A 21034-nucleotide genomic window follows, 5' to 3' on the forward strand; every position below is an offset into this window, starting at 1 on the left:
CTTCCCCATGATACCCTGAAGACTGCCCACTTGGGCTTGGCACCACCCTCACCCCCACAACCTTGGACATTGCTTCAAAGGTGGCTGTCCAGAACCCGACAAGTCTGGGGCTTGCCCAGAACATGTGGGTGTGGTTGGCCGGGCCTACTTGGCACTGTTCACATTTGTTGCCATACCCACATTTGAATTATGTACTAAAAATTTGTGATCAGCAAATGGCAGTGACCCACGTTGTAATGTCCTTTAGCCCAACACCTACACCTTTCTCCTCTAAAGTGTATCGATAGTAATAAAGCGTACAGGAGACAGGATTACCCTGTTTAACTCTGTTCCGATTCAGAATGGAATGAATTTCGCCCTCATGAGCATCATAGTAGAAACATCTGTGTACATATTGTCAATAATGATAAATTTGACTTGCATGTTAAACAAAAATAGAAAATGCTGAAACTATTCAACTGGCCATACAGTACCCATGGAGTAAGAAACAGGTAATGGGTGGAATTCTGCCATTAAGACCAACTGCTGTGGCGGTGCAGGAACATGGGAGTGTTTCCCACTACAGCAGCCGGCAAGAAAACATGTCAAATCTTCTGCCCCAACCTTATTAATGATGCACCCCAATGTTTCACACCATATTCAGTGGCACATAACACACCTCAATGTCCAGATGCCATTTGAAAAGGTGCCAACAGCTCTGACTCCAGAATTAGAAGAAAGTGGACTTGGTGAAAATGAAGATCGATCTCAGGGAGCACTCAGATCCGAAAATGGAGCTCTGGAGAACGAAGCTAGACCTCCAGGAATATTGTGGCTGGATGTTGAACCCCTTCAGGACACTTGATTTGGAAAGTTCACCTGCAGACGCTCCCCCAACCTACTGCTGTGGTGTACCAGGGTTGTGGGATGCCTCCATCCCAAACTCCAAAGGTTGCCCCAGGCACTGATCAGGTGAGTCCCCGACATCTGCCTGCCACGTTGTTCGGAACGTGTTTGATCCCAGCATGCTTTCCTGACCCCGTCATGGAGAACCTGGAGTGGAGTTTAGCCTTCATCTACAACCCATTGACAGGAAGCAAATAGGGTTCACGCTGCCACTGGCGGGTTTTCCAACTCACCATGGCAGGCACCAGTGGAAGATCCTTCTGTAAATTCACATTGGTGTGCAACTGATTTTCTGGCCCTCCTGCCATCTCGTCCCACCGTGCCCACCATTAAATTACTCGGGTTGGTCTTGGGGGAATTCTACTCAATGTTTCAAGTCACTGATTTGTTGTTCATGGGGATGAAATTAGCTCGAGTGCAGTAGGTATATCAAGCACTCTGTGGCACAGAGAAGCTCGGGTCTAGTCAGTCAGGGCTCCTTCTGAAATTATCAATTGGTGAGCAAGGTCATATTTAACTACGGACATCAAAAATTAATTTACGGGTACCCACGAGATTGTGCAAATGAACCGGTTTTCTTCAGGTGGGGAAGGAAGAGGTACGGGATTTGAGGAAACAACCGCCAGTTAAAAAGTCAGTATGCTCAATGCCTTGCACCTGATCAGCTCCCTGATAGGAAGAATGCACCATCACAACTCAAAATTTATTTAACTGTGCTTTGAAGTACGAATGAGGCATAAACTGCAAGATATACTTACACAACAGCATTAACTCCTCTACAATAACGTTCCCACATACTTCGAAACCTTGGCTGTCCACCAATGTCCCAGATCTTTAAGAAAAATTAAACGGCAATTATATATAACATACTTAAAAGTTCCCGTGCACAACTAAATTAATGCACCATCATAGCAGTGTTCAATCTCGATAATAGAGAGCGTACTAAGTTCTGAACTACTCTATTAGCAAGCAAACACATCCTGCCTGAAGCATGAATAAAAAGTCTAATGATGACCACAAAACCAGTGTCAATTGTCGTAAAAACCCATCTGGTTCACTAATGTCCTTGAGGGAAGGAAATCTACCAGCCTTACCTGGTCTGGCCTATGTAGTTGACTCTTCACAGTCCCCTCAAAGGTAATTAGGGATGGGCAAATAATGGTGGCATAGCCTGCAAAACCCACATTCCATGAACAAATAAAAAGAGAGCAGACCACCACCTCAGATGAATCATCCTGGGAATTGTAGTCAAAGACATCTAGTCGAAGAGGTAACAGTAGTCCCAGGGATTGAATTCCAAAGCGTTTCCACCACCAATGCACAGGAGTGTGATGGAATACTCACTTGCCTAGATGAGTGGAGCTCCAACATTCAAGGGGCGCCATCAAAAATAATCGGGGGGGGGGGGTGGAATCAACAGGCAGAGGTTGGAGTTAATTAGGGAGAGCCAGCATGGATTTGTAAAGCCAGCACGGATTTGTAAAGACACATCTTTGATTAATCGAATTGAATCTTTCTATGGAGAGTGGATGAATGGATGTTGTCTATATAAGATTGAAGAAAACTTGACAGAATACCACAAAGGCTGGTTTACAAAATTGATTCTCATTCAATAGGAGAGTATGCTGCAATATCTCACAGACTAATGAATTCCTTTAGAACTAGTAAGTCATATAGGCAAACAGTGTTAAACACTCAAATGACTGTCCTAAGTATAAAGTGTTGATAAATCAGATCAAAGAACAGCATAGATTATACATGATTGCAGTTTCGTTACATACCTTTATTGTTACATTGCCTTTAGTGACCTTTCTCATGTTGAAGCCAACAGTTGGAATCATATCTTCGCTGAACTGACCACACTAGAAGTTAAAGGAAAAAATAAAATTGATTCCATATTGATAAAAGTTCATGAAACTTTGGTACCTCTCACCTCTTAAATAATACTAGAAATTGTCATATCCCCAGGATGTTCCAAAGTCTTCCAAAATAATAGGTACTTTGAATCATACTGAATGTTCTAAATGGAGCAGCCAATATGCACACAGCAAGTTCACACTAATAGCATTGCAATGAAGGACTAGGCAATTGATTATAACAGGGTTTCCCAAAACTTATAGCTGCAGGACCCAGAATGATTTCCCAAGTGCAGTGAACCCCAAGCATTCTCAATGTGGATACCCATTTTTGGCACAAAATAGGTGCAAACACAAATCAAATGTAAACAAATCTTTTATAGCTATGTATATATTAGGAATTACCAAACAGTCACAAATACATTCACCAGCGACATGGCCACCTCACATTAAGCTCTGGCCAAGCCACCCTCCCATTGCCCCCTAACATTAGTGCTCACTAATCTCTAAAACAAAAGTACACTTTCAGTATCACCAAAGAGAAATAGCTCAGGCTGAATCTATATAGGGCCTTTATTGTACAAATATGTCAAGACCCTTTAGTGTGGCAGGGGAAAAATAACTAAGATGCACAAGAAATGTAGAAAAAAAACTTGATCAAAGTGCTGGGTTATGAGATGGTTGCGATTTTTAAAAAAAAGAGGCAGCCAGGTTGAGAAGTTCCTGACTTTAGACTTCCATAGATTTTATAGAGCACTATCCCTTTAGAAGATGACCTAATTGACAAAAAGGAAATCAAGTAGTTGTGGGGGGAAAAAGTCCAGAAATGTTATGCCCCAAGTTCAATATTCACAGCACGGTAGCACAGTGGTTAGCATGTTGCTTCACAGAGTCAGTGTCCCGGGTTCGATTCCTGGCTTGGGTCACTGTCTGTGTCCGGAGTCTGCACGTTCTTCCCGTGTCTGTGTGGGTTTCCTCCGGGTGCCCCGGTTTCTTCCCACAAGTCCCGAAAGAGACGTGCTGTTAGGTGAATTGGACATTCTGAATTCTCCCATAGTGTACCGGAACAGGCGCCAGAGTGTGGTGAGTTGGGGATTTTCACAATAACGTCATTGTAGTGTTAATGTAAGCCTACTTTCCAAGGTCCAGTGTGGACCCAATGGGCCAAATGTCCTCCTTCTGCACTGTAAATTCTTTGATTCTATGACCAAGTGGGGGGATATTTTTTCAAAGTAATCCAGCCCCATCCAGGCCTATTTAAAATGTTAATCGGAGTAGAGCATTTTATTTTTTTTTAAATAGCAATTTGCTTGGTTTTGAAGAGCTGGCAAAATAATTTGACTCTTTCTAGGAGATGATAACCATAAGTTGTCATTTTTATTGCTGCAAATTACACCATGCATCAATGTCAACAGTAAATCTAACATTAGATAAAACCGCTTTTGCAATAATTACAATTAATCACTAGTGTCATGAAAAACACTGGACATCAGAGTTGATAGGTGACCAGAACAGGCCTTCCAGGACCTCTGACATAGACAAGAAACAAGGGGTTGAGAGCCTCCCTGAAGCAAGCGAAGGTCAAAATCCAATGCTTGGGTAATTGAACTTGTTAGATCATTCTCAGGTGTAACTCTTTGGAACAAGAAAGGAGTTTCATTGCATCCAGCTCAGGCAGTGGCATTTTGATTGATGAGTTACATAAAAAAGTTTTTGTTTATTGCTTTGGCATAAAATCATGCACTTCAGGTGATTCACTTCATTTTTGGGAGGGGGAGAAGGGGAAATATGGCTGCAAAAGTGTGCAGACTTCCATGAAAACTCCCAGTGCCAGTTTATCTGATGGGTTCTCTACTTTGCAATACGTGATGGGCCAATTTGCACAAGTTGGGGCCTGTTGCAAACTGGTGGGACAGTGGTGTTTCCCACATTGTTGTTATAACGTCATGGCATGTCACCCAACTGTGTACCAATATAGTGCTGCATGTTTCCCGTGAACCAAATTGATATCCAGTGAAGTCACAAATGACTTTAATATTAAATGCATACAAGTAGTTTAGATACAATGCTGCTTTGTAGTTTTCTAAATATTACATTAAACAGTCAGGTTTTTGTTTTCGATAACAAGTTAGCATTTCATTCATGCACTGAAAAGTAACGGTTTTCCAGAACAGTCTATCCAGCATATTTAAGGAGATTCCATTGCTTGTAAATGACTTGCGACTGCTACTTCCTTCTGTATTGGAGCTGGGTGTTTGGTAGTTGTGTGGAAGGTACATTTGGGTCATCTTGGTACAACAAACTGGGAATAAGTACAAGTCAAAAACGTGTGTAAATAGTGCAAGACACTTAACTGTCCAGGCATGGTTAACATTTAGATCACAAGACCATAAATTGGAACAGGGCGTAGGCCATTCGGCCTCTCGAGTCTGCTCCACTCTTCAGTAAGACGTCTGATCTAAATGTAGCCTTGACTCCACTCCTCATAACCTTTGACTGCTTTGTCAATCAAAAATCTGTGTAACTCAGCCTTGAATATCTTCAATAAGAAATTTCTCCTAATCTGCGTTTAATGGAAGACACATTTTGATAATGTGTCCCCTAGTTCTAGATTTCCCCACAAGGTAATTTAGCCGCTGGCATCTACCCTGTTAAGCCCCCTTAAGTCTTTTCAACAGGACCACCTCCCATTTCCAGTGAATATAGGGCCAATGTGCTCAACCTTTCCCAATATATAAGACTGTAGCTTCGGAGATCCAGAGCAGTGTACTGAGGGTGATGGGGGCATGTCATCCCACAGATGCAGTGGGGAATCCCTGGGAAATTCCCAGGTAAGGTTTGCACGGCAGTTGTCCAGGAAGTGCAAACTCCTGATAGGCAATTGCCCTGCACTGGGAACCATCCAATAATATAATTTAAATTGCAAACTTCAGATGGCTCGAACTGTGTTGCAAAAATAGCTACCCAGAAAATGTTAGAAGAATTAAAGCCTAGTATGGACCCAGGGGCTCTGCCCACCGCCATATATGCACACGCACCTGGTTGGACCTTTGTACTTACCTAGTTTATGACAGCTAGCGCTGTGAAAACAGGAGACATGGCCTACTTATCTTTAGCTCTACAACCCCTCGACACTTGGGCACTTGCTCCCAGAACTTACTGGCCTAAGTTGGAAGGTCAGCCGAGATAGGGTCACTTGGAGTTCCAAATAAGAACTTTCAAGCAGAGAGGCAATCCAACTGCATAAGCAGTCCTTCGGAGTTAGGGCCCAATATATCTCGGTTGTAAATTGTCAGAGACTTGAACTTGGCTTTTCATAAAATAGAATAGTGTAAAGTTGTTTAATTCCAAATCCCATGGGCAGACTGCATGCTCAAATGTTTATTAAATTTGGTTGTTGAACAGGCTACTTTATGAAATCTCGATTTGGCAGTGAAATATTTATCTTTAGAATACTAAGTTCCGTTTTGTTTATGTTGTGGGCCACATCACGTTTCCTACATAGGGCATATACCTATTATGTGTAGTCAATTTCCCTTTTTTAAAAAACATCTGCATATCTTTTCAATTGTAGTTTGTAATGGTGATGCAAAAAATTAATCCAAGTTGGTAACCAGCCTTTCTCTTCCTCATGCTAGTGGGAAGTGATGATGAGTTCTGACGACAGACTAAAGCATACCCATTTAACTCCTTCAAAATACCAAACAGTTCCCATCTCCACACCATTTAATCTGGCAGTTGTGGATTTGGGTGCACATGATGCATGATCGATGTCTTCAGTCACGACTTCAGACTAAACATTATGGAATACTATGCCTCCTACCTCTACCACTCGAGGTTATCGGGACAACTTCAGCCGACTCCATAGCAACGCCGCTGCAAAGCATTGCATGAAGCTCTATCTACAGTGCCGCTGCTGTTTTAAAGGAAATGGTTAAGCACAATGTTCAGTTCACACAGCAAGTTACAATGCAACAAGTTCTGCTTATTATGCAACAATTTTGCACAGCAGTATTGCGCATATTGAGCAAAATTTTCAGATTAGAATGGAAAGGGCAAGCCAAAATAGATTTACACTCTGAAGATTATGGTGCAAACAGCTTTAGTGAAATGGAAAACCCCTAAGGTAGCATTGCATTGGTAAGTGAATAATCTAACATTACATTCTGAATATTGAAACATCTGAAGAGATTTTTTTAAAAAATCTATGCAATTCTTTTAAAATGGTGTATCAGTCATGCACAGTTAAGAGGTATATCATTTTCAGAAGAGTGTTAGCAGTAGAATGGCATAAATCATAACAAGCACAAGACCGTCAGCTGACGATGATTTAACTGGAAGTGAGTAGTGGATCTTGTGACTGGAATACTGGCGTCTCAGACTAATCTGGAGGCATCGGTGCATCATTAATACACCTTTCATCCTTGCCTTTGCAGCAGCGAACACATAGTATCATTGGTAAAAGATTAATCTGGAGCACTTCAATCAACAAATCAAACAATTTCTACTCCACAATAACTTAACATTGATAACAGAAGAGCATCCAAGGGAATATGCTCAAAGTGTGCCAATACCCACAGAGAAAGAAAGGACAGGTTAATTTTCTGGGCATAGCTGTCATCAGAACCAAGTTAAATAAATCTTCCCAACGGTTGCAGCAGGGGAGTGGGAGGCACCAGTTGGAGTGGTATGGCCATTTCTGAGCACTGGACGCACACAAATTAAGGTAAAGGTCACAGGAGAGTAACCAGGATAATACCAAGGATGAAAGACTTTAGTTACAGGAGGGGTTAAAGGAACTGGGTTTTCTGTTAAAATGAACAAAGTTACGGGGAGGTCGAGGAAAGACATGCTCAAAATCACCAACACTTTTGATACAGTAAATAAGATACACTCCACTGGACAGAATTGTAAAGGAACCAAAGGAAAAATTAGCAAGTCACGATAGTCTGCAACGCCTGGAAGAGTGGATGTAGAATTCAACAAATACTTGAAAAGCCAAAATTTGCCACACTGTAGAAAGAGCAGAGGTGTCACAGACTAATTGGATAGCTTTTCCAAAGAGTACAGACAATGGGTCAAATGGCCTCCTGTGCCACATCATTCCATGAGTAAATCTACTGTCCAGTTAGAGACTGTAAATCAAACTAACCTAGGATTAAAAAATCCTTTGCCTTCTAAATATTTAATTAACTACTTATTACTTCTAACTACTTTGTGATTTTATTAAGGCTCTCAGGATATATGCCTTCAATACAAAAAACAACCTTCAACTAAGCATCTGTAACCAGACACCAGAAACTAAGTGGACAGAAGTGACTCATCACCCACAAACACACAAGACACCCAGTGGGGGAGGAGTGAGAGTAGGAAATATAGAAAAAGGCCATTCTCACCACTGGCATTTACGAGGCTCTTCATATACTAGATCAATTAAGCTGAAGAAAGACACCAAATACTTTACTGAAGTAAAGGTAAGGTAAAGTCACCACATTCCCAGATGACCATAGGCTGCTTTCCCCTTTGAGGGGGGACAGCTGACTGGTGGTGGTTTAACCTGAGGATCACCACACCCCAGGCAAGGGGCCCAGTTGAGAAGGCGGGCCCTTCATGAATAACCTCAGGAATTGAACCCACGCTGCTGGCCTTGTTCTCCATGCCAAATCAGCTGTCTGGCCCACTGAGCTAAACTGGTCCACGCAAAGGGAAGCCCTGTTTGCTCTCTGAACTGGACATAAATAATAACAACCTTTATTGTCACAAGTCAGCTTACATTAACACTGCAATGAAGTTATTGTGAAAAGCCCTGTCACACATTCCATCTTTCGGACGTGCTGTTAGATAATTTGTGGGAGGAAACCGGAGCACCCGGAGGAAACCCACTCAGACACAGGGACAACATGCAGACCCGGCACAGAGAGTGATCCAATCCGGAAATCGAACATAGGGCCTTGAAGTGTTGGGAACTTTACTCCCAGTATCCCAGTCAGTATCTATCCTGCAACCAACATTAAAAAACACTATCCAGTCGTTATTTTATAGCTATGGGGTCTTGCCATGCATGCATTGGCTGCCATGCTTCCTACATCATATGGAGGCAGCAGAGTGCTTAGCACTGCCTCAGAGCATCAGGGACCCACGTTGGATTCTGACTGTGGGAGGAGTGTGCACATTCTCCCAGAATCTGCGTGGATTTCCTCCCAGTCTAAAGATGTGTAGGTTAGCTGGATTGGCAATTCAAAATTGCCCCTTGGTGTCCAACGGTTAGGTGGGGTTACGAGAATAGGGCAGGGCACACAATGGGTCGAATTGCCTCTTTCGGCACTGTAGGTATTCTATGGTTATACTCTATATTTCAAAAGTATTTCATTGGCTAGAAAGCACTTTGAAATATTCTTACATTGTGTAAGACAATATATAAATGCAAGTCTTGGGTAGTGTGTGATACATGCGCAGTGACATGAAAAAGATGGTTCTAAAAGGGTAGGTAGTCGTTGGGACTCAACACATGATGAAATAACATTTTTCTCAGTCAACACCATAATAAAAATGCATCAGTGATGTTAGAATCTTTCATCAACTAGGTTGGCTAAGAATGTCCAAGGCACAGTAGATTACAAAACTGTATCTTTAACCCCCCTCGAAAAATTGTTGAAAGCCTCAATACACTTAAGAATTTTGATATTTTCATTTAAGTGCAGAGGAATTTTTAAACATGCAGAACAAATACCCAATAAATCACTTAGAACAAGTGAACCACCCTTTATCCTAGTTTTTGAGCTTTTGCCGAACAAGACTGTAGATTAACGAATGCAGCAATGTTTCTATCTGAGCCCAATTCTTAAATTCCGACTGAAAAAGTGATTTCCTGTGGCCTGCCAACACCTCAAACCTGACATGCAATTCTACCAAGTCCAGGATCAAATTTCAGAATGTGGCATACTTATAATTTACAAACACAATGGGCGCGATTCTCCACTCCTGCGCCGGTTGGGAGAAACGCCTGGGCCGCCAAATTTTCCCGCAACGTCGGTCCAACACCCTCCCGCGATTCTCCCAAGCGGCGAGAACGGCCCCATCGAGTTCCGCGCTGCGCAGGCCGGAGAATCGCCCAAGACACCCAAAATGTCAATTCTCCGGCACCCCTGCTATTCTCAGGGCCGGATGGGCCGAAGTCCCGACGGCGTGACCCCAGTTCACACCGTCGCCATTCACACCTGCTTTTTAAAGTCGTCAGCCAGTCGTGCTGGCTGACGCTGAGCAGGGAGGTGGTGAGCGGACTGTTCCGCAGCTCCTGGAGACCGGGTCGGCTCACCCGAGAAGGCTGCGGCCAAAGGGGGGGGGGGGCGGAGGTGGAAGAGTGTGCAGGTGGGGGGGGGGGGGGGGGGGGGTGGAAGAGTGTGCAGGTGGGGGGGGGGGGGGGGTGAGGGAGAGTGTGCAGGTGGGAGGGGTGAGGGAGTGTGTGCAGGTGGGAGGGAGAGTGTGCAGGTGGGAGACGGGAGTGAGGGAGAGTGTGCAGGTGAGGGGGGGGGGATGAGGGAGGGTGTGCAGGTGAGAGGGGTTGATGAGGGAGGGTGTGCAGGTGGGAGGGGGGATGAGGGAGAATGTGCAGGTTGGGGGGGGGGAAAGAGATATGAGGGTGCGGCGTGCAGGTGGGTGAGGAGAGTGTGGATGGTATTGTCCATCCACGGATGCCACATGTCAGCCGCCCTGATATGGCAGGACGGTGACGAGGACACGGCCGCCGGTTGAGTGTGGCTGATGGGCACAGGCGAGTGGCACACTGGTGAGCAGTACGGTGTGAACTGACCGTTGGGCGCAGACAATGACCAGGTGTTAGGCTGGCTGCGTCTCTGCAGCGCGACCAGGCCACCGGGACACACAGGGATCCCATGCAACCCGCTGGCGACGTGTGGAAGAACCTTGGTGTAACATGTCGTTTCTCTGCCCCCCACCACCCTCCTGCAGGTCACCATGTATGCCAACCAGACAGTGATGTTTACTGCCGTGGTTGGAGCCGCAGCTCTGGAGTTTGCCATCCGGCAGCGTAGAGTCAGACGGCCCAGTGGCTGCAGATGCAGCGGTTGCCGGTGCAGCAGAGGGGATGGCCGCGGAGTGGCCCGTCATCGACACGCAGGCCGCAAGCGCTCAGGACCCGAATGTACAGGGGGATGCCGAGGGGAACATTGACCGCCAGACGGCGAGGAATGCAGAGGAAGTGCTTGGGGGGGGGGGGGGGGGGGGGGGGGGGGGAAAGAGAGGGGGGAGAAGAGCAGCAGGAGGATCCACTGTTGGTGGTGCCAGGGTGCCACAGGCATCCAGCAAGGCCAAGGGTGTACCGTGACAGAATGTCGTTCGAGGCCCTAACCGACATCACATGCAGGAGACGACTACGGTTCAGCAGGGAGATGGTCGCACATATATGCCAGCTCGTGTCACACCTCGCACCACGTGGAATGGGAGGAGGACACGCGATACCAGTCTCCGTCAAGGGGACGGTGGCCCTAAACTTTTATGCGACCGGTTCCTTCCAGGCGCCGAGCGGGGACCTATCCGGCACATCACTGGCATCGGTCCACAGGTGCATCAGGGTCGTCACCGACGCCTTGTGCGCCATCGCAGACAGGTACATTCAATTCCCTGAGGACCGAGCACAGCAGGAAGCACGGGCACGTGGATTCGCCAAGGTGGCCGGGATACCGATGGTCCAGGGTGTCATCGATGGTGTGCACGTCCCCATGTGCCCACCTGCAGACAACAGGGAAGTGTTCATGAACAGAAAGGGCGCATACTCCATGAACATTCAGGTGGTGTGCGACCCCCACATGAAGATCATGCACGTGTGCGCAAAGTACCCCGGCAGTGTGCATGACGCCTACATTCTAGCACAGTCGTTCATCCCCGCAATGTTCAATGGATGCCCCCCCCCCCCCCCCCCGGCTATGGGGCTGGTTGCTGGGCGACAAGGGCATTGAGGTCATGGCTGCTGACGCCAATACGGAGGCCTCACAGCAACGCGGAGAGCCTATACAACGAGGCACATGCAGCAACCAGGGGTGTGGTGGAGCAGTGCTTCGGGCTGAAGATGCGCTTCAGATGCCTGGACCGATCAGAAGGGGCCCTGCAGTACCAACCCGACAGGGTCGGTCGCATGGTTGTGGTCTGCTGTGCGTTGCACAACATTGCCATGCAGAGGGGAGATGACCTGGTGGAGGAGTCCCCCTGCCCCCCGTTCACGGCACCAAATCCACATCACCTTACCACTGCGGCACTACGGGATTGCACAACATTGATGATTGGGTAAGCGGATGTGAACAGTGCCATGTTGAATGATGACAGCCCGCTCTGCGATGAGCTGTGCGCTCAGATTCGCCAGCCGAGGTTTGACTCATGGCTATAGCTGAACCATGCACTCCGGTGGTCACAGCCTTCGTGACGGATATTTCACCACATGCCCGTGGGTTGGCTGGCGTCGGTGTACCGAGGACAACGGTGTCCGATTATGGGAGGCAGGGGAGAAAGGGTCAGCACATCCGGAACAGACCTTGAACGGCTCGTATACCACTACGCCAATCAGGCACCCTCACGAGCCCCCTGGCACCGGACATAGCACACAGTCTTACAAGTCAAATTCAACAGTGAGTTTATTCGTGTGGTTAACATAGGTGCCCTACCCACTACAACTAGACTGTGCCCTGCACCCGTTCCAACTTCTTGCGTGCCTAACGTCTTTGCCTTACGAGCCCTACCACTACGTCTAGGTCTGTTCCCAGATGGTACAGCAGGAGTGGAGGCGGACTGCTGAGAATCACGCCCTTCGACATGGCTCCCCGTCGGCACACGTTTCCTGGGGAGGCCCGGTTTCGATGGGCTAGGCTGCTTGGCGGGCGTGCTGGATGGCGTGGTGCCACCCTTACCTGCCCGCTCCCCACCAGGTGTGCCAGGGACGGAACGGGGGGAGGCCGAGTGTACCGGGACGTCCCTTGATGGAGCTACCGGGACGGGCCCCAGAACCTCCTCCTCCCTCGGGGAGCCCGGTGGCCCCCGGGCCTCAGAGGGACGGAGATGCGCTCGGAGACATGCCCCGTCGCACCAACGACACCTGGCGCTGCCAGTCCTGGAGGCCTGCAGTGGTATCGACCACGGTCCGAATGTTCGCCGAGACGGAGCCCAGGGAGTGCCACATTCCTGCCAAGGACTGTGCGATCTCGACCTGTGAGTGCGCGACGCCATCCATCACGTGTGCAAGGCGGTCAATGCTCTCCGCGACCGACTGCTGGGACTGTGCCATCACTTGCTGGGACCGGGCCATGGCATGGTGAGACTCAGCCAGGGCCCCGAGAGCGGCGGCAATGTCCTGTTGGCTCTGTGAGATGGCTGCCTGTGAGAGGGCAGCCCTCTCCTGGGCCATGGATGACGCGTGCACGTTAAGCCCAACGCCTTGCAGAACCTGACCCATGGCCGAAACCCTTTCACCCATTGCCTCCACCGCGGACGCCACCCGTGCGGTGTCGGCCTGGGTGGCTGCGATGAGCGGCACCACTCCCTGCTCCTGGACGCGGATAGACTCCTCCAACTGTGTGTGCAGGTCCTGGAAGATGGCCCTCATCCCGTTATTCAGTCCCTGGGTGTCCACATGCATCGGTTGTCCGGGTGGGTCAATTACATCCAGGAACCCAGGAACCGTCTGGATGGCAGCTGGTTGCTGGGCCTGGGCTGCTCTCCAACCGTCCAGCCCCTCGGCTGCTCCAAACTCCACCTGCTGTACCGGTGCTCGGCTGTGGGGTGCGCACCAGACAGTGACCCGGGAGCCTCATCACTTATATGCCCAACCGAGGTGAGTGTCTCTATGGTGAATGGTGTGGGAGACAGCAGTGCTGCCAGCTCGAGGTCATCATCCGTCAGGGAGTCTGGTGTGTACTGGTCCCCGTCATGGTCGCGCAAGCTCCATGCGGGCCATGTCGTCTTGACCTCCAGGTGGATCCAGCGGGTGTGTGGCCGCGATGTGCGCTTCAACATGAATGTCCACCCTGTGCCCCTCACTAATGTCTGTCTCGGTGGTCGGAGCGTCCCGGTCCTGCGTCCCAGACTGAGGTCTGCCCTCCTGTCCGACCGACTGCCAACCTCTGGCGTGCGTCCCTGGGTGCAGGTGCGGATGTTCCGCTGTTTCCTGGGCGAGACGTCCCTGAAGGTTCGGCGGGTGGCCCTGGGGAACATAAAGATTCGGGGTTCGTTAGACACGGTGGCCCGGGTGTATGGTGGCGGTGGGTGCACAGTGTGAGGGGGGAGGGGATCAGGGGTGCAGTGGCCAGAGTGTGAGGGGGGATGGGATCAGGGGGTGCAGTGGCCAGTGTGTGAGGGGGGGATGGGATTGGGGGTGCAGTGGCCAGAGTGTGAGGGGGGCGATGACGGGTTGCAGGTGGGGAGGACATGCAGGGTTCTCACTTGCTTCTGCGCCTCCGACCGGGCATGGCACAACCTCGCGGGTGGCGGAACCCCAGCGAGGTCCAGGGCCCTCTGCTCGTGAACGGTTAGGGGGTGCAGGACAGGAGAACCCCCTCCGGTTCTCATGCTCTCATGCTGGTTGTGAACTGTATAATCCTGGTGGGGGGGGGGGGGTTGGATAAAGCATCACTATTAGGCGGGTATCATCAGGGCATGCAGATATAGACTACTTTGTTGCTGGTTCAGGAGACAGCACGTAAATGGCTTCGCTCCAGGGGCTCATGTGGGTCGAGTAGATAGTCGGGCACTGTAACCCCCCACCACCGCCCCTGATGCCACAATCCCCCCCAACACTCCCAAACCCCCCCGACCCTCCCTACCACCGCCCCTGATGCCCCCCCACCACCGCCCCCGACCCTCCCTACCACTGCCCCTGATGCCCCCCCACCACCGCCCCCGATGCCACACTCTCTCTCCTGGTTGGGGGGGGGGGGGGGGGCCTCATGGCGCTTATCCTGGCAGCCCGGTTGAGGTCGTGCAGCTTCTTGCGACACTGCTCCCCCGTCCGGGGGGTCTGCCCCACAGCACCAACTGCGGTGCCAACCTCACGCCAACCACGCATCACAGCGCTGGATGGCTGGCGATGCCCACATCTTGGGCAGAGGGTGTCCCTTCTCTGCTCGACCTCATCCACCAGGGTGTCCAGGTCAGTGTCCCGGAACCTCGGTGCAGCTGTTCAGGGCTCAGCCATCCCCTCTCTTCTCCTCCGGGTCCTCTGTGCGCGGAACGCACCATTTATGACGCAGTACCGCGTCATTCGGGCGTTGCGCGGTGACAACGCGGCTTTCGCGACACGCGCGCCCCCCCCCCCCCCCCCCGGAGTGTCTCACGGCCCTGATCCTAGCCCATTTTCGGGCCCTGAATCGGTCGGGATCGGGGCCGCTTCGCGCCGTCGTGAACCTTGACGGCGCGGGCACTTCGGCGCGGGAGTGGAGAATCGCGCCCAATATTTTTAAATCCAGGGCTGAAGATATATTTTTTCTTCTTTCATATGTGCACATATGTTACCCCATCCTCAACTTCCCTTGAAAAGGTGGTGATCCACCTTCTTGAAGTAGTAGTGCCGTTGGGTAGGGTGTCCTGGATTTTGATCTAGTGAGTATGAAGCAATGGCAATATATTTCCAAGTCAGGATGGTGTGACATTTATAGGGGAAACTGCAGGTGGTGTACCCATATGCTTGTTATCCTCGTTCTTACAGCAGCGGGGGCTCACAGGTTTAGAAGTGCAAGTTAACTGGAGCATGAAAATCATGGACCTCCAAAACTCAATTACATTAAAGTTACAACATATAAGCAGGCCATTAAGTGCCATCAGTCTGTGTCAGCATCTACTCTGCACATGACCAAGTCTCTCTCAGCATGCTTCCCATTTATGGTAGCTCGAAACACATACTGGAGGCTTACAGTAGAACAAAGGGGTTTATTAGTGAAAAGCAAAGGCAGTTAGATAACAGGCACAGAACACTATACAGTTCAGCTCCCTGGTCCACACTGCCCGGGGTCCTGCTGCAAGGGCCCCGTGAAAACGCCCCATTGGCCAGGGGACGCTTGCTCCTGCGTGATTGGCCCCAAACCAGTCACATGGTCTGTGGAGCCTGCTCCCTTAAAGGGGCCATGCTACCACACCATTCTATTCTTGTATCTCTTGATCCACAAGTCAAAACTAATGCTGAATGTTCATGCAATTTCTCCTTTAACCGCTAATCCTGGGAGTGAATCCCACAGCTTCATAACGTGGAAGGCGCAGTCCTCAGCTGCTGTCCTAAATCTTGCATTAAATTTCATATCTACGGACATCATTCTGAAGTCCAGTGATTGAAACAGTATGCCCACAGTTTATCAACTTCACTGTATTGTTTCATATTTTTTAGATCACTTATCATCCTGTTTTCGCGTGGTTTTAAAGAAAAAAAAGTACAACTTTTTCTCATCTTTTACATTTATAATTAATTGCAACATCCAATCGTCTCCAATGAGACAAGAAGCATGCTTTTTTTAAAAACTGATAGTCCCAATTTTTTGGATAATAAATTAAGCAGCCATAATATCCCTGGATATTAATATACTTGACCCATTAATAGGTATCTCTGGAATTGATGAGACACAAACCATAACTGATCAAATTGAGTCACCACACTGTCTTCGAATAAAGAGTGTGAATCTTGCAGTTCAAGGACCTCACGAGATTACATATTGCAGGCTTTAGGAATCCACATTTTACTCTTCACGAAGCTGGTTTGATTCCATTTTTATTCCATCTAAGCAAATGGCCGAACTCCATGCAATAGACAAGAATGTGGGTGGGGAAGCCAAAATCGTAACAACTAATGGCAGATAAAGTGGAGAGGAGGTTATGTGGAAGCAGTAAAGAATATGGCAGATGATCACAAGTTAGAAGTGCTGAATTATTGCAAGTTATTGGAAACCATTATCGGGGACAGAATTAACCATGCTGTTCCAAGCGAAAATTTTAACATGAAGTGTTAGTATGGATTTGTTAAAAGTAAATCCCAACGTACTAAATAGATTGAATTAATTGATGCAGCAACAGAATGTTGATTGTTGTCGTTCGAAGGTTGCATAAATGGAAAGTGAGAAGGCTGGAAACTCATGGAATGAAGCAAAGTAGCTGTATTAGTGTGAAGCTGGCTCAGTGACAGGACGCATAGGTAAATTTCTCCAAACTGCAGTTTACAGTTTTGGGTATACCCTTTAATTTTTTTTTTTTTTTAATGGCCTAAACCCGAGTAAGAAGCAACATTATCAAGTTTGCAGATGACAACATGTGGCAAAGTCAACATTGATGGAGTTATAGTAATGGCAGAGAGGATGGTGAAATGGGCAGAGGCAAGGCAGACGGAATTTAATGTGGAAAAATTCAAAGTAATGCACTTGGAGGACTAATGGAAAATGTGTCTTTTATGAATAGTAACTGAAAACATACAAATAAATATAATTGAGCAATGTAGATGAGCAGAGACACCTTGGCAATCATATACAGCAATCCTAAAAAGTGATAAAAGTAAATTACTGCAGATGTCATAATTGGAAACAAAACAAAATACTGGTCAATCTCAGCAGGTCTGACAGCATCTGTGGTGAGAGAAGGGAGATAACATTTTGAGTCTTGTCAAAGCTTAAAAGGTGTCAGGGAAAGGTGAAAAGGTAAATATTAAAGCATTGGGCTACTTCGTTTAACAGAATCCAAGGGTGGTACAGGCTTGAAGGGCCAAAGGACTTGCTCCTGTGCTGCATTGTTCTTTGTCCTAAAAGCAGAGATTATTGCTGGAACATTATAAATCACTGGTTGGGCCTCAAATGGAATTTTGTGAAAATTCTGGGCACTCATTTTAGTAAAGTTGTTCCAGTAAAGCTATAACTCAGGCATTTATCCAGCAATGTGGGAAACCACCCAGGTATGTCCTGTCCATAAACAGCAAGGGAAATCAGCAGTGATTAGCACTGCTGCCTCAGAGCGCTAGGGACCCTGGTTCAATACTGGCCTTGGGTGACTGTGTGGAGTGTGCATTTTCTTCCCAAGTCTACGTGGGTTTCCTCCGGGTGCTCCAGTTTCCTCCCATTGTCCAAAGACGTACAGATTAGGTGGATTGGCCATGCTAAATTGCCCCTTAAGTGCTCAATGGTTAGGTGGGGCTACGGGGATAGTGAGGTGGAAGTTTGCCTGGGTGGGGTGCTCTTTTAGAGGGTTGTTGCAGACTCGATGGGCAGAATTCTGCACTGTAGGGATTCTATGAAATCCAACCTGGCCTATTGGGTTCCACCAGGGCCACTCAGCTCCTGACCTCATTATAGCCTTGGTCCAAACACAAATAAAAGAGCTGAACTTCAGAGATGAGATAAGAGTAACTGCCCTTGACATCAAAATAGCATTTGACGGAGTGTGGTATGTCATGTGAGAGCACCTTTAAGAAACGGGTGTTTATAAATGGGTGTGCATATAAATAATTGTAGTGAGAGTACCTTTAAGAAATGGGTCTTTACTACATCCAAAGATGTGCAGGTTAGGTGGATTGGCCACGTTAAATTGCCCAGTGTCCAAAATTGCCCTTAGTATTGGGTGGGGTCACTGGGTTATGGGGATAGGGTGGGAGTCTGGCCTTGGGTGTCCAAGAGCTAGTGCAGATTCGGTGGGCCGAATGGCCTCCTCCTGCACTGTAAATTCTATGATCTATGATATTGCAGTGATGTCAGAGTGGGTGGAGCTGGACTGTCTGTCAGCTTTTTACTTTCACTTTAGGCTGTTTGCTGCAGGGTGTTTTGTTTTCAGCGTTGGAGCTGAAACCAGACCAAGCAGGTGTACTGTTGATCTCCCTGCCATGAAAAGACCATCTCTTGATCATTTGGTGAATTCAGAATTATAAATGTTCTCAGTAGTGAATGAGAACCTAATGTGCTTCTGTTAAAAGGTGTTTCTTTTGTCTTCGGGATGTTGTTTGGGAAGTTATTAAGCATTATTTAGTGTTGTATTCTTTGGGGGTTGTATTTGAATTAATGGTTGCTAAGATGTTCACTGTATGTTTTAAAAAGATTAACTTGACTTCATAGAATAAACATTGTTTTGCTTTAAAAATACTTTTCCATTTCTGCTGTACCACACCTGTAGAATGGGCCATGTGCTCCCTCCCCATACCACAATCTATTAAAAGTTGTGGGTCAGGTGAACTCCATGATACACTTTGGGGTTCTCTAAACCCTGGCACATAACACATCAATGAGCCCTAGCTGGAGTCAGCATGGGATTAAGGGGAACTCTCCTATTGGTTGGAGCCATACCTAGCACAAAGGAAGATGGTTATAGGGGTTGTAAGTCAATCATCACAGGACATCACTGCAGCAGTTCCAGCTATATAAATACTGCAGCTACAAGAGCTGGTCAAAAGCTGGGAAATCTGTGGAGTGCAACAAGCCTCCCACAAGGCAAAAGTCAGGAGTGTGACAGAACTTATACAATTGCCTGGATAAGTACAGCTCCAACAACACTCCAGAAGCATGGTACCATCCAGGACAAAGCTCGATTGACATTCCATTCACCACCTTTAATATTAATTCCATCCACCAATGACAGTGATATCAATGTACACAAGTTACACTATAGCAATTCGCCAAGGCTCCTTCAACAGCACCTTCCAGACCAATAGCATCTGTCACCAAGTAGGACAAATGCAGCAGATGCATGGGGAGACCACTACCTTCAAGTTCCCCTCCAAGCCACACGAGAATTGCCATTCCTTCACGGTCCCTGGGTCAAAATTCTGGAATTTCCTTCCCAACAGCACGTGGACTACAGTAGTTCAGGAAGGTGGCGCACCAACACCAACAGTTAGGGATGGGGAATAATTGCTGGCCTAGCGAGCAACACATCCGGCAAACAAAGGAAAGAAGATGTAAAGGCCTCAGATAAGATGCAGGAGGTTTAACAGGATGAGGGGCTTCCGTTATGGGAAGAGACTGGAAAGAGTAGGAGCATTCTCCTTGGAACATGGAACGTTGAATGGTCACCTGGAGGTTGTCATGGTGCCGAAAAGTTTTTAAAGCATGGATAGAAAAACGACATCTCGACAAGCGAGTGAACAACCAGTGGTCATAGATTTAAAATCATTGACAATAGACCTTAGATAGAGATGAAAATTTCTTTACACTGTTATCCGGATCTAGAACATTTTGGTAAGATGGGGGGAGCTGCTTTCATTTATACTTCTCAAAAGGGAGTTGGACATATGTTTGACGATGAAGAATTTGGAGTACTGAAGAAAACAGAGGTATCGGGCTAACCACTCAAGAACCATAACAGACTGAATAGCCTCCTTCAATACAAGTTTCTTCAATTCTATGAAAACAAGTCACTTATTCACCTCTTAGACGAACTCCTAAACCTCAAAGCATTGCATATAATCTAACTTTGCACAAGCTCATTTGCATAAAGAACTCTTCAAGTACTGCTTCAAAGGCTTTGTGCCAATAGCTTTCCTTCCTTTTATCGTTACTCTTACATGCCATTTGTAGATAGGTTGCTAAAAGCTCTAGCTTCAATGTATATAACAGAAGTAAAAATTGATCATATCGACTTATCGAGAAAGCCACATCAGCAAAATTGTAGAACCCAGTCCCAAGCTTTACCAACAGCAACAGCCCTTTTGTGGTTAAACATTTTGATCTGATCACTGACACCATCAGCCTCTTCACATCTCTCTTTATTGAAAGACCAGCAACTTGAAAACAACTAGCAATTATAAAGCATACTTACTGGTGAAATAAACTATTGCATAGTGGTCCATGTTCTTATGATGAGGGGGGGATCTTACAGAAACATATAAAATTATGAAGGGAATAGATAGGATAGATGCGGGCAGGTTGTTTCCACTGGCGGGCGAAAGCAGAACTAGAGGGCATAGCCTCAAAATAAGGGGAAGTAGATTTAGGACTGAGTTTAGGAGGAACTTCTTCACCCAAAGGGTTGTGAATCTATGGAATTCCTTGCCCAGTGAAGCAGTTGAGGCTCCTTCATTAAATGTTTTTAAGATGATAGATAGTTTTTTGAAGAATAAAGGGATTAAGGGTTATGGTGTTCGGGCCGGAAAGTGGAGCTGAGTCCACAAAAGATCAGCCATGACCTCATTGAATGGCGGTGCAGGCTTGAGGGGCCAGATGGCCTACTCCTGCTCCTAGTTCTTATAGAGCAAAATTACAAGGCATTCAACTGAACCAGGGCAGAGTTTCAAACAGATGGTTGAGAGCTTGAGCTAAAAGTTGAGCTTTGAGAAGGTC

General features: G+C 47.4%; 1 protein-coding gene across 1 annotated transcript in view; it reads right to left on the reverse strand.

Annotated features, from left to right (window-relative positions):
• Positions 1-21034, reverse strand: part of arl8ba (ADP-ribosylation factor-like 8Ba) — a 78778-nt gene that overhangs the window by 38950 nt on the left and 18794 nt on the right. The window contains exons 2-3 of the mRNA XM_072472134.1: positions 2667-2747; positions 1644-1717 (exon numbers count right to left, since the gene is read on the reverse strand). Coding sequence (XP_072328235.1) covers positions 1644-1717; positions 2667-2747 — 155 coding nt within the window. The remainder of the gene's footprint in view (positions 1-1643; positions 1718-2666; positions 2748-21034) is intronic.

This window comes from Scyliorhinus torazame, chromosome 13 (assembly GCF_047496885.1).
Source record: "Scyliorhinus torazame isolate Kashiwa2021f chromosome 13, sScyTor2.1, whole genome shotgun sequence".
Classification (NCBI taxonomy): Eukaryota; Metazoa; Chordata; class Chondrichthyes; order Carcharhiniformes; family Scyliorhinidae; genus Scyliorhinus; species Scyliorhinus torazame.